The sequence below is a fragment of the Lolium rigidum genome, chromosome 6, assembly GCF_022539505.1.
Source record: "Lolium rigidum isolate FL_2022 chromosome 6, APGP_CSIRO_Lrig_0.1, whole genome shotgun sequence".
Taxonomy (NCBI): domain Eukaryota; kingdom Viridiplantae; phylum Streptophyta; class Magnoliopsida; order Poales; family Poaceae; genus Lolium; species Lolium rigidum.
The window spans coordinates 326,510,193-326,524,804 of record NC_061513.1 but is presented as its reverse complement, the minus strand read 5'-3'; the positions used below and the strand labels follow the sequence as shown (position 1 = coordinate 326,524,804).

The window sequence follows — 14,612 nt, the reverse complement described above, 5'->3', positions numbered from 1 at the left end:
GGGACGAGGCCCGTGCCCGCGAAGAGGCGCAGATTCGTCGCGCCATCGAGCTCTCCCTCCGGGCGGCCCGGCGGGGAGGGCGGAGGAGGACTATCGGCGGGAGCGGCACCGTCCGGCCACCGCCGAACGCAAGGAGAGGAGGCGCGCGCAGGAGGAGCTGCGGCGTAGGGGAGGCGACGACGGGCGGGGCCGTCGAACGCGCCGCCGGGCGGTCGATAGCCTAGGTTTAGATGAAATCTAGCCGTTTTCATTCAAACTTTGTAATATATAATCAAAATTGAATGAAAACCTTTATTTTCCTGCACAAATATTCATTTGGGGGCGGCGTTTGGGGGACGCGGCTGGGGAGCGACGTCCCCCAAACGCGGCACGAGCAAAACACGTCTCCCAAACGCTCAATCCGGCGCGGTTTGGGGGACGGTTTGGGGGACGCGACTGGAGATGCTCTTATGGTATAATTGTGCACAACTCATGTTTATTTTTAAAGAGCAACATAGACCATTGGATCGTGTTTGGAAGGGTGAGAATTGGAGATGGAGATGTAGATATACGTTTGTCTAGAGTTGACTTGGTGCAACAACAAAAAATCCAAATCAACTTCTCTTTTTTGCGAATCTAAATAGAGTTTCCTTACATCTCAAGACATTGTGTCAAACTCACGAACATAGACAATTATGTGACATATAATTCTCATCTCATGAAACCCAGATTGTTATTATCTAAATTATTCACCGGGGCACATCAGATTAGATAGGAGGCGATGGCGCCATTGTCGCCCCTAGTTCCAGGGGAGAAGTCTTGGGACAGTCAGTCATGCACTCGGCGGCTGTGAGATAGCATTCATCCGTTAGTATACAACAGAAGCCGCTGTCTTGAGGGGAACACATTCCCTTTAAATTAATCTTAACGGTCTCCATGTCATCCAATATTCTGCCTATGGAACGGAAAAACAATTAGTATTCAACTTAGTCTCTGTTTATCAACTGAGAAGTAATGCATACAACAAACAAATACGCAATCACATAAAAAAGCCATAAGCACTTCTGAAGAAGGAAAAAAAGACAAGGGAGTTTATGGGCAACTTACACTGCACATGGGTAGCAACAAAGCTTGTGAGAAGAAACACAGCGAGTATGAATGGTGTATGGAATCGGTTCCCACACTTGTCCATCGAGAAATTACTAGGCGGGCCTTGTTTGGTCCTCGTCTATAGCAAAGAACGTTTTCTGAGAAACAATGACAGGCATCTTTCTTGGGCGTCCTACTATATATATACCCAACAATCAATCAACGTGAGATGGGGCAAAGAAATAAATGGTGCAACCTGAACAGAGCGCTAAAATCACGGCTCTTTCTACTTTTGCGTAGATGGCGTCTCGGGTAATCTTTGTATTTTATGTGGTATGATACGATATTCCTTATACAATCAGTAGTTGCCTAGTTGGGGATCTGACTCTGAACAGATCGCTAAAATCACTGTTCTTTCTATTTTTGCATATATAGATAGCGTCTCCCAGATCGCCAAAAAAGAACCCAAGACGGTTGTCGCGAATCGACTCGTATAAATCCGTCAGCACAAACCAAGAGCCCAAGAGTATGGATCGCCTTTGCGAATGTCATAGTGGAGGAGATCCTCCGCTGCCTATACCGCCCTAGCTACCGGCCAAGTACCTCCACCGTGTCCGCGTCGCCGCCCGCCACAACCAGAGCTGCCGTGGCCTCCCGAATACATGTCTGGACTCCTGTCGGTGGCTAACAATGGAGATGGCACTAGCATCAACTCCTTTCAGGTGGTCCTTTTTATTTTTTTAATCACCGCCACCATTCTTGCTGGAATCAGGACGCTGGATGCCTCGATATCAAGGTGTTCTCCTCGGCCACCGGCCGGTGGGAGGCAAAGCACGCGCAGCCCCCGTCTACCGGTGTTGGAGCACCGTCCCTTGGCCAGAGCGGCACTGCATACTGGATCGTGTCCCGGCCAAGCTCATTGCATACGATTGTCTTCACCATGCTATGAAGTCCTTCCTCTGCCTAGCCGTGTTCATGGTAATACTCAGGCGCTGAATTTGTGCATAGGGGAGGCTGGGAGCGCCAGGGTGGGGGTCTATGGTATGCGCAGTTCGACTTCTCGGTGTTCCAGGTTTGGGATCTACAAACTGGTGGTGTGAATGGCATTTGGTGGAAGCTGGTGCACTAAATTGGTGTCATGCAAAGTAGCAGAACAAAATCCTGAAGCAACTGCCCTTGTTACTGAACTACATAACTAGAGTATGTGGAATGCCGTGTCAATACACGCTCACTCTTCTCGATAATTGGTTTCCACCCAACTGTGAATATCATCTTCTTGGATGTTAATCAGAACGTAGGTGCATACTCTATTCGCAGTGGTATTTGCAATTGGCCATGGCAATTGGGATTTACTAGTTGTCGGCTAGCTAAGAACTAAGTTCGTGCTCAATTAAGTCTTACACCATTTGATTTGCACTGTAGTTCGTGAAACATATGAATTGCAAGTTAAGTTGCAACTTGGAATTTTTTTCAGTTGCAACTAAGATCTTTCAGTTGTAAGTGGGAATGGCAAATATAATGACATCATCTAATTGAGAACTCTAATTGAGAACGAAGTTAGTTCTCAGTCGACTAATAAACAGTCACACCCATAACAATTTGCATTTTTTACCTTTCATTTTCTGATGTACTATTCGAACTCAGCCCCTTTGATATGAAACACAATATTATTGGGAAATGATAGTTGCGGAGTTTGCTCATACTCAGAACATGACATCTTGCGGAAGAAAGGGTTCTATCACGAGATGAAAAGATGCACCTTTGTTCCATAGAGTGCATTTTGTAAACCACCACTGTGAGGTAGGAGTAGTGTCACCTTGACACAGAAACTTCATGTTTGCATAATGTTTTAATTAATTTATAATTCTTTCTCAATTCCAGTTTTCATATATCGAGGCTAAACCGAAGTTGATATATGCTTACAAGGTATATTTTCTTCATCAATTCTGTAATTCAGAATGGGTTATATAGGAATACAAGAGCCAATCGGCTACTGTGCACACCCCTAACCTCCTAGGTCACCCCTAGGCAACTTCGGAGCCCCCTGCTGCCGCCGCAAGAGACCGACCTCGTCCACCTTGTTCACCCAGCCGCTGCCAGAGGAGGCCTTCGGCGGACCCCCCCCCCCCCCATTTAGCCCCGCATCCTAGCATTCTTGGCCGAAGTTGCCACTTTTTCTATTCAGAAGGTCAGTATGCAGCCATCGCGAGGGCCCCCGCCGATGAGTTGGTCGGGATCGTCATGTCTCCCGCCTTGATCCGACGGGGATAGAGCAGACGGGGCAGCAACGCTAGTGGCGGGGACGGATGAGGGCAGCAACACCAAGCAGCGACATGGACGGAGGAGTCGGGAATCAGCTTCAAGCGGCGACGGGGACACACTAACAGCGAGTCAAAGTTCCCACGTGAGACGAGGGCAGCTGATGGCCGAGAAGCAGATGCCTAGAACCGGCAGCAGAGGACGGGAACTAGCCTTTGGCGGCTGGGACAAGCGGTGATAGCCGAGATCTGGCGGCGGCAGCGGCTGACCAAAATTTTTGGATCAGGATTGGACAAGTTGCATGTCCGGACAGAAAAAAAGAAACCCTAGCCCATAATACCATGTTAGGAGAGTAGCAACTTATATTGTAGGGGACCAAAGGCCACAATATGTAGTACATGCAAATGTATGCAAATGTGTGAAATATGCAAAAAACCCCCAAACTACTAGGGAACTACAATATACAAATATCTCTTTAACACTTCTTTCGTCAGCCTTTCCTCAAATCCAACAAATATCCCACATGCCGTTGCTAAGATAAAACCATTGTACACGCCCTTACCGGGGGACCAGCAAATCATCAGAATTAATGACTTGTTGTGTAAAAGAAGATGAGTCAAAACATGAACTAGTACTTGTTCTAAACTTATGTTAGTGTTTTTGTTACTAAAAAGCTTATCACCTACAGAAGTTGCAAGGGTAGATGCACATACCATATCCACTGTTAGCCCCGCTTGAACGTGAGATAGAAAGTACATAGAAATAGGAAACAAATTCACATTCAAAACAAAGAAATTAAAAGCATCGAAAATTCTATGAATGCAAAACAGAAGAATGAAAACAAGGAAAAATCTGAAGTGTTGCTTAGAAACGCAACAACAGTATCAAACTCGGTCTCACCCATGGACAATGAATCATCTGAAAAAACACAATTACTAGCATTTCCTAGAAAATGTTTTGCAGGTACAACTACGGTGCGTGCAGCCAAGTAAGGAAATAGCACCTTTGCTTGGTGGAGTAGTACCAGGTAAAACGTGGCTCAGTGGCTGCCAACACGCAGCGACGATTCCATTTTTGCACCCGGTAGAGCCTCCCATGCCAGCGGCATGCTACAGTTTTTCTCTGTTTCCTTGTATCCGTGCGTTGGTGGCACATCGACAAGAGACGAGAAAATGAGGTAGAAGCCGTCAACTCCGAGTGGATTTATCAGAATCCTGTAAAATTCCTGCAAAAAACTTAGGAAACCCATTCCATATCCTCTACCTTTTCTACTAGTACTGTACGACGGTTCTTACGTTCCAAACGGCAGGAAAATTAGTGTTCCTGCGATTTTCCTATTTCTACTCCGTTACAAAAGCGGGGCCTAATCGGATAAGACAAAAAATCCTACCGGCACACATCATTGGCACAACTCAATTGGCTATCCTATACAGCCTTGAGAAAGTAGAACCACATCCTCCAACATCACCTTCTCGAACATCCAAAATCAGGTTACCATTCGAAGCATCCACATGCCTGACTGACGTGAGAGCGTGCGTCACTCAGAAGAGGTGACCAAGTTGATACGCTGCTGCCGCCGCAGGCCGCACTAGGCGCTGCTCCTTGTATCGTCAGGGTAGTATACTCATTGCACCTCTTCGTCGTCAACGTACCTACATATAGCACAAACCGGGTGCTGCTTATACACTTAAGTTGCCACTGCCACTTAGCTTATCAAGCTTGACAGAAAACATGACCTTCGACCACGGCAACGGCCCGATCGGCTCCGTGGGGGCGCACTTCGTTCTGGTCCCGATGATGGCGCAGGGCCACACCATTCCCATGACGGACATGGCGCGCCTGCTGGCCGAGCATGGCGCGCAGGTCAGCTTCATCACCACGCCGGTGAACGCCTCCAGGTTGGCGGGCTTCGCTGCCGATGTGGAGACAGAGGGCCTGGCGGTCCGGCTCGTGGAGCTCGACTTCCCGACCGCCGAGTTCGGCCTACCGGACGGGTGTGAAAACATCGACATGATCCAGTCCAAGGGTCTGGTCGTGAGCTTCATGGAGGCATGTGCCGCGCTCGGGGAGCCGTTAATGGCGCACCTCCGTCAGCAGCAGCGCTCGCCTCCAAGCTGCATCATATCTGACATGATGCACTGGTGGACCGGTGACATCGCAAGGGAGCTTGGTATCCCGAGGCTCACTTTTACTGGCTGCTGTGGCTTCTCGTCCCTAGTCAGGTACAAACCATCAGAGCCAAACCCTGTCAGTACTTAATTTTTGTATCGGACATATAGTTGCTGCTATTCTTAAGTATTTTACTTAAACAACGTACAGAGGGGAAAAATAGTGTAAATTCTTTCCAGAAGCAATAAATCATACAGATAAAAAAGGCTACGTAAGAACAATAAAAAACGATCTGGGCACTGTTTTACGTAACGAAACATGTATTATACAAATTACGGAAAACAGATATTTATAAGCAATTTTTATAGGCCAGTTGCAGATGATCGACGTTTGTCAGAAAAATCTGTATTATCCTGAGGCTCACTTTTAGTGGCTGCTGTGGCTTCTCCTCCCTTGTCAGGTACAACCATGAGAGCCAAATCTTGTCAGTAGTTAATTTTGTATCGGACATATATTTGCTGTCATTCTTAAGTATTTTACTTAAACAGCAGAGGGACAATTAGTGTAAATTCTTTCCAGAAGCAAGAAAGCTACACATATTAAAAGACTACATAAGAAATAAAAACAACCTGGGCACTGTTTCACGTAACGAAACATGTATTATACAAATTACGGAAAACAGATATCTATAAGCATTTCTAGGCCAGTTGCAGCTGGTTGATGTTTGTCAAAGAAAGAAATATGTACTTCAACATATTTTTTTAAAAAATAACTATGACCATCTTGCAGGTACATCATCTCTCACAACAAGGTGCTGGAAAACGTCACAGATGAAAATGAGCTCATCACGATCCCGGGGTTCCCTACACAACTAGAGTTGACCAAGGCTAAATGCCCTGGAAGTCTTTTCATTCCAGGTTTTGAGAAAATTCGTGAGAAGATGTATGAGGAGGAGCTGAGATGCGATGGTGTGATCATTAACAGCTTCGAAGAACTAGAGACATTGTACATTGAGTCCTTGGAGCAAGTGACAAGGAAGAAGGTCTGGACGGTCGGGCCAATGTGCCTCTGCCACCGAGACAGCAACACAATGGCCACAAGAGGAAACAAGGCATCAATGGATGAGGCACAGTGCTTGCAATGGCTTGATTCAATGAAGCCAGGCTCGGTAATCTTTGTCAGCTTTGGCAGCCTCGCTTCCACTACACCTCAACAGCTTGTTGAGCTGGGGCTGGGACTCGAAGCCTCCAACAAACCCTTTATTTGGGTGATCAAAGCAGGAGGAAAGTTTCCTGAAGTCGAGGAATGGCTCGCAGATGGGTTCGAGGAGCGCGTCAAAGACAGAGGCATGATTATAAGAGGCTGGGCGCCACAGGTAATGATACTGTGGCACCAAGCCATTGGAGGATTTATGACGCACTGTGGGTGGAACTCAACAATAGAGGGTATATGTGCAGGTGTGCCCATGATCACATGGCCACATTTTGCGGAGCAGTTTTTGAATGAGAAGCTCGTGGTGGATGTTCTGAAAACTGGTTTGGAGGTTGGAGTGGAAGGAGTTACACAGTGGGGAAACGAACAACAAGAGGTTATGGTTACAAGAGATGCTGTGGAAAAAGCAGTGTACACCCTGATGGGTGAGGGGGAGGCTGCACAGGAGTTGAGGATGAGAGCAAAAGACTACGCCATTAAGGCAAGGAGGGCTTTCGGCGAGGAAGGTTCTTCGTATAACAACGTAAGGCTATTAATTCAAGAAATGGGAAACAAGACGAATGCATGTGGCTGACAGATGCTAATAAGCTCTCTCTTTTCGTGTAAACACAAGTGAAAGATCCTGCAGTACAAATATCATTATAAAGAATTTTATTTTACGAGCAACCAATAGCTTGTATCAGGCTCACTAGTTGGCCCCTGATTGTTTAGAGATTAGACATGGTCCGAGTGACAGCGATATCCATTGCCCAAGCTGTTGCGCAGATTTCATGAGAGTCAGCATAAGGGTTACACAGAGTCTGCTTTTCGAGATGTTATGGTCCTCTTTCATTTTGCTACCACTTGCTCATCAGAGTTAATAAGAATTGAAAATGAGAAAAAATGAAATAAAAGTGTACGCACTGTCAAAACCGACACTAAAAGCTAGAGTTGATTTGAGCCTCAAATTTTGAGGTGAATAATCCAAAAGGGGAAGGAAGTGGAACCAGCATAGACACTCGTATTTGGTTTAGTACTGTGACAAACATGAAATTTCAAGGATTTCTCATACCCTAAAAAAAGCGTTCCAAGGATCAGCTAAACAAGGTTGCTCTGTCCTGTTTATATTCAAAAACAGTTAAAGGGCCGAACTCAAGATTAATGAGGAAATGCATTGTTTTAAATGTGCTAGTTAATTCTCCTAGTTGCCAAAATCATGCTAAATATCACCTTTGTCTTCTAAACTATTTCAGATAAATTATGTACTTCTCTAGCAACTGTGGGCATCAACAGGTGAGAATAACTCAAAAGAAAACATGGTGTATTAAAGGCATATAGATGGAATGATTGTTTCACAAAACGTGTCAAGATTTACTGAGCAATTGTGAACAAGCATGGTCAAATATTCCATATTCAAAGTAGGTAAATGTGTTGACTTCATTACAAATTCAAATATCAACTAGGCAACAGGATCGAACATACAAAGGCAGGGCACAGAACAAACCTGGTTTGAGTAAGCACCAAACAGTAAAGCATCAGCAGACACCAACATTTGCTAGCATGTGATTGACAGAATACAGTTGCACAATGATTATCAGCTTCAGGCCATAAGATAAATCAATGTCACTGAAAGAACTTCCTCTATGGAACTATCTGCAGAGCCAGAGCAACATTATGACATGTTAGTGAAAGAAAATTAAGAAAGACCAGACAGTTTCTGTTGAAAGAAAATCCAGAAAGACCAGACAGCTTCTGTTGAACTTATAAAATATAAGAACTGAATCAGAATCTCTCCCAAAATAACAGTCTGCCTGGAAACAACAAATTACTCAAAGGAGCATTGGAAAACTGACTAGTATCTAATCAGAAAAAGTAAGTACAGACTTTGCATAACATGCAAATTATCTTTGTTCCAATAAAAGTTGTGCCAACTGCCAATATAACAATCAGCATACAGCAACACAGAGAATTAGAGCAAGATGATTGGAGGCAAACCAACGAGAACATAACGCGTATGATTTCCAATGGAGTGATGATATTGTCGGCGGCCTGATTTCATCCCCTGAACTACAGATTTGCACAGTACAGCATTTCAAATGAGAAATGCTTGTTGACCATTGAGTGATCACGAAAGCTTTCGGACAAACTGATATTCCCTTATGATGGAAGCATGTCTTGTGCCTCAGGAACGATGTCTTGTGCAATCCAAACACATCCTTAAGTTTTTCACAACCCTCATCATCACACTAGATTCTGGTCTCAGTAATGCAAAGCAAGTGCCAACTTTTCGCTGTGCCAGTAAGAACTTGCTGTTTTTCTTCTTCGATGTCTTGAACAAAGACCTCAGTTACATCAGGCACATACATAGCATTATTTAAATGAGTGAGTGCCTTATCCAATTTGGAATAGATTTCCTTGCTCATAGTATGAGATCTATCACGAGTTACAAATTCGTGAATTGTGCCATTCATTTCAATCAGACTGCAATCAGGTTCTTTCTTGATTCCTTTCTCCATTATTACCTGCCTAAGCCGCTGGATATCTTCCCATCTATTTAGGCGTTGCGTTAATATTGGACGAAAGGATGCAAGCCATGCTGTTCCCAGGATCCAACTCAGGGACATTCTCTGCTGCCAATTCACCTACCTCTAAGTTACCATGTATACTACAAGCAGCCAGCAGTGTCCCCAAATTGCAGAGGTGGGTGTCGCGGCCATTTCACCTATTGTTTCTCGTGCTTCTGTTAGTTTCCAGCTCAGCCAAGGAGGTTGATTCTGCATCCATAATGCATAACATTATGAGCAATCCCATAGTTCCCAGTCATGCTGAAAGAAGTCTCGTCCTTTGTCAACCAAGCCAGCATGAGTGCACGCAGTTAGAACACCAATGAAGATCACCTCATCTGGAGCTTCAAACACCCTAAGCATCCCATAAAACATGTCGATGGCCTCCTCACCGTGGCCATTCACTGCAAATCCAAGTATAATGGCGGTCCAAGAAAACTTATACTGGTTTTATATCTCTTTGAACAACATCCAACGCCTGTTCAATGCTCCCACAATTTCAATACAAGTACCCATATTGATCCCTGTTCATGCACCCTTGTCTCTAAAGCACCAAGTTACGCACACAGTGTGACTATGCTGACCATGGTGAACTCATGCCCTCAACTTGCTAAACTGAATCTTACGAAACATCTCCAGTGCCTCTCCGAACTGGCCATCTTGTACATAACCATCAATCGTTGCAGTCCATGAGACTGTGTCCCTCTTAGGATATGATCAAACAGTGCCCTGGCTCAATCTACCTGACCTAGTCCTACAAACCAGAGATTGCAGACGTCCAGGACACCAAACCTACATGTCCTCAAACAACTCCCAAGTTGTCACCACTCTACAGTGGACGTACATATCAACTAGCTCATTCTCCACCTTGAGGTCAGGAAGCATCCTGCTCTCCAGGATGCACTTCTGCACCTGCATTCCTAGCAGGATGCCATTGCCTTCCCCACAAGCTGACAACACCGAGTTATAAGTGACCCCCGTTGGCACAATGCCCACTCTCATCATATCCACAAAAGAGAAGCATGACATCAGTTTTTGAATGAAAAGCTGGTGGTGCATGTGCTGAAAACTGGGGTGGAGGTTGGAGTGAAAGGAATTACAGAGTGGGGAAGTGAATAATAAGAGGTTATGGTTACAGGAGATGTTGTGGAAACAGCTGTGCACACCCTGATGGATGAGGGGGAGGCAGCAGAGGAGTTGAGGATGAGAGCAAAAGACTATGCCATTAAGGCAAGGTGGGCTTTTGATGAGGAAGGTTCGTCACATAACAACATAATGCTATTGGTTAAAGAAATGGGAAACAAGACGAATGCATCTGGTTGATACAGAGTAATAAAGCCTTTTTTGTGTGCAAAAATAAAGTAAAAGACCCTACTTATATCGTTATAAATAATTGCAATTTATAGATAACCAGTAGTTTGTACCAGGCTCTTTTGTGTAACCATAAAGTGAAAGACCCTACTGTACTTATGTCATTATAAAGAGTTGTAATTTACAACAACCACTAGCTTGTACCAGCCTTGCTGGTGGTAGCCTGATTGTTTAGTGATAACCATGGTCTAAATAACAGCACTATCTGTTTCCCGTGCTAACTTGTTCATCAGAGTTCATAAGATTCATTTAAGGAGGAAATGTGAATTTAAATGTATGGGAACTATGGAAACAAGCACTAACAAGAGAGAGATGATTCAAGGTGAGTAACCTGAAGAGAAGGAAATGGAACCAGCATAAAGGTCCAACGAAATTAGAAGCTTATGCTTGACTTGATAGTGTGGCAAAAAACATGAAACGACGAGGATCTCTCCAATCCTTCTTATATGAAAATAAAATAGTTAAAGGATCAGACTCAAAACTAACAAGGAAACCATTGTTTTGAATGTGTCATTTCATTCCTGGAGTAGGAAAAAAAAGTGCTAAATATGCAGTCTAGTCTTTGAACTATTATCTAGGATGTAGGATCAAATTATCCATTTATTTAGAACCATTGACAAGGACGTGTGAATACCTTCTATATATTACACCACACAGGACTCCCCTAAGGTATCTCGGTCAAAAAAGTAACTTCGAAATTAAAACATATAAATGGAATGATTGCCGCAAGAAGTGTCAAGATTTACTGAGAAATTATAAGCAAGCATGTAATTCAAATATCATATGTTCAAAGTAGGTCAATGCTTTGAGTTCATCACAAGCTCAAATGGCGATTGGGCAACAGGATCGAACATATGAAAGCTGCAGAACTGGAATAGAACAAACCTGGTTTGGCAAAGCACTAAACAATAAATCTTCAGAAAGAACACTGTTGCACCTAAATATCAACTTCAGTCCAGAAGATAGATCACAGTTACTGCAAGAATTTCCTCTATTGAAGTACACACATATCTGGAAAGACGCCAAGTATAAGATAACCCAGCAAGTTCCAAAGTGAATCATGTATGGCATGTTAGTAAAGGAAACTTAAGAACAGCAAATACACTATGTTACTTATATTTATGGGGAAAAAAGGAGAAAAGGTCAAGATGAACATTAAGTTTTGAACCAGAACTCTCAATATAACACTCTGAGAAAGAACCAATAAATTACACAGAGTAGCAGATAAAAACTTACTAACATCAAACCAGCAAAAATGATACAGATTTCTGCACTAGATGCAACAAAAACATGTAACTCACCTTCCATCAATAATAGCTGCGGCCAAAATAAGCGTTCAGCAACAGACAGGATTACACCAAGATGTAATAGCTTCCAGTGTACCGAGAATATTAACTCGATTCTACCTTCATTCTCAGAACTACAAATGTGCAGTATGTAGTGTTTGAAATGAGAAACCAAAGTTGGTCATTGTGTGGTCACCCAGACCTACTACCAAAATTCCATTGTATTATATCATCGATGTATAATGAGAGTTACCAGTAGTCCTTACAAGAACAGAGTCCATGTCTAAAATGATGGAAGCGTGTCCTGTCCCTCACAACAACCTCTCGCATATATAACTTGGAGATCAATTTAATTGCATTATGGCAATCCAAACACATCCTCAAGTTTTTCACGATCCTTATGGTTGAACAAGATTCTGAACTGAGTAGTGCAAAGGCAACTGCCAACTTTTCGCTGTGCCAATAAAGAACTTTCTGTTTTTCTTCTTCTGTAACTTGAACAAATACCTCTGTTACATCAGGCACATACCCAGCATTCTTCAAGTCGGTGAGTACCTTGTCCAATTTGGAATAGATTTCTATGCTCATAGGATGAGATCTATCACCAGCTACAAATTCGTGAAGTGTGCCATTCATTTCAATCAGACTGCAACCAGGTTCTTTCTTGATTCCTTTCTCCATTATTACCTGCCTAAGCCGCCGGACATCTTCCCATCTATTAGACTTTGCATACAGATTGGACAAAAGAATGTAAGCCATGCTGTTCTCTGGATCCAACTCGAGGAGATTCTCTGCTGCCAATTCACCTATCTCTGAGTTACCATGAACCCTACAAGCTGCCAGCAGGGTCCCCCAAATTGCACAGTTGGGTCTCATGGGCATTTTACCAATTGTTTCCAGTGCCTCTGTTAGTTTCCCAGCTCGGCCTAGGAGGTCGATTATGCATCCATAATGCATCACATTAGGAGCAACCCCGTAGGTCCCTGCCATGCTGAGAAATAAGTCTCGGCCTTTGTCAACCAAGCCAGCATGAGTGCAGGCAGTTAGAACACCAACAAATGTCACCTCATCCGGAGCTTCAAACGCCCTAAGCATCTTGTAAAACATATGGATAGCCTGATCACCATGGCCATTCACAGCAAGACCAAGTATGATGGCGGTCCAAGTAAACTTATCTCTGCTGTGCATCTCCTTGAACACGCCCAATGCCCGCTCAATGCTCCCACACTTTGAATACATGTCTATGAGTGCATTGCCAACGAAAGTATCCATCTTGATCCCATGCCTGCTCATGTAAACCCTTGCCCATTCCCCTGTCTCCAAAGCACCAAGCTGCGCGCACGCCGTGACTACGCTGACCATGGTGAACTCATCTGCCATCACCTTGCTAAACTGCATCTCACGGAAAATCTCCAGTGCCTCTCTGAACCGTCCTGTCTGCACATAACCATCAATCATTGCAGTCCATGAAACAGTGTCCCTCTCAGGCATTTGATCAAACAATACTCTGGCTCGATCAACCTGGCCTAACCTCACAAACCCAGATAGAACTGACGTCCAGGAAACCGTATCCCTCACCCGCATGCCCTCAAACAACTCCCAGGCTGCTTCCATCTCGCCACACTCGGCGTACATATCAACGAGAGCATTCTCCACCTTGAGGTCAGGCAGCACCCCGCTCTCCACGATGCACTTGTGCAGCTGCATTCCGAGCAGGATGTCACTGCCTTTCCCACAGGCTGACAGCACCGTGATGTAAGTGACCGGCGTCCGCGCAACACCAGCCCTCACCATATCCACGAAATAGCAGCATGACAGCCTGAGCTGCCTGCTTCTCTTGCAGCCGGAGATGAGAGCGTTCCAGAGCACGGGCGTGCCTCCACCACCCGCGGGCCACGCATCCAGCAGCGCACGTGCAGTCAGATTGTCGCCCCTGGCGGCATACATGAGGACCAGCGAGCTCGCCACGTGGGCGTTGAGCTCAAGCCCGAACTTGACCACGTGCGCGTGGACGGCGCCTCCAACAGCCGGTGGCGCCACGGCGCCCCGCTGGCGCTCGGCCGCCAGTGCCTTGAGCAAGGGCGGGAACGTGTACGCGTTGGGCCTGCCTCCGCGCGCCAGCATGCCCGCGTACGCTCGCAAGAGCATCCTGAGATCGGGCGGCCGAGCGCCCATCACAAGAGCGGGGAATTCCGTCGAGCAGGCCGCGGGCACGTGACGGGGCGCGGAGCATGTGCGGGTGCAACTCACGGCGACACTGTCGCGTTAACCGCGGTTACCGTGGCAAGGAACGGATCATCCGGCGGGATGGAATGGAGTGGAAGGCGGTGGCGCGCGTCTGGTCCACGAGCGACAGCGGTAGCAGCTACAGACGAGCGATGGGCCAAGGAAGGAGAGAGGGGCAGGAGAGGAACAGGCGGTTGGGCCGAGCGCGGTGGAGGAGGACTGGAGTGCGGCGGCGCGCGGCGGGGCGCGGTCCGTCGCAGGCTGGGTGCGGCAAGCCGGCCGGCAAGTCGGCAACTGAACCGACCGACAGCGGCATAGCAGAGCCGACATTAACATTTGGAAACTGGTGGGCGTGCCCCCGGGGATCTGATTCTTCAGTCCCCGGTCCCCTAGCTGTGGGATCAATTATTTTGACGGTTAGATTTGCATGTAGCAAAAAAAATCTCCGGCAGCAAAAAATCACCCCGGTAGCAAATGACTGAAGCAAAAAACGGTTCGTTCATAAATGAAAATAAAAAAGCTGGGCTCGTCGGAGACC

General features: G+C 45.7%; 2 protein-coding genes across 2 annotated transcripts; one reads left to right on the top strand and one right to left on the bottom strand.

Annotated features, from left to right (window-relative positions):
* The first annotated feature begins 4,666 nt into the window (after positions 1-4,666).
* Positions 4,667-7,314, top strand: LOC124660288 (UDP-glycosyltransferase 73C6-like). The gene is made up of 2 exons (XM_047198098.1): positions 4,667-5,549; positions 6,226-7,314. Exons 1-2 carry the CDS (start codon positions 5,059-5,061, stop codon positions 7,220-7,222), a joined length of 1,488 nt encoding a protein of 495 aa, XP_047054054.1. The 5' UTR covers positions 4,667-5,058; the 3' UTR covers positions 7,223-7,314.
* Positions 7,315-8,130: 816 nt separating this feature from the next.
* Positions 8,131-14,023, bottom strand: LOC124664740 (pentatricopeptide repeat-containing protein At2g29760, chloroplastic-like). Its single transcript, XM_047202188.1, has 3 exons — positions 11,864-14,023; positions 11,448-11,573; positions 8,131-8,280 (listed from the first exon to the last, which is right to left on the bottom strand). Exon 1 carries the CDS (start codon positions 14,021-14,023, stop codon positions 12,098-12,100), a length of 1,926 nt encoding a protein of 641 aa, XP_047058144.1. The 3' UTR covers positions 8,131-8,280; positions 11,448-11,573; positions 11,864-12,097.
* Positions 14,024-14,612: the final 589 nt, after the last annotated feature.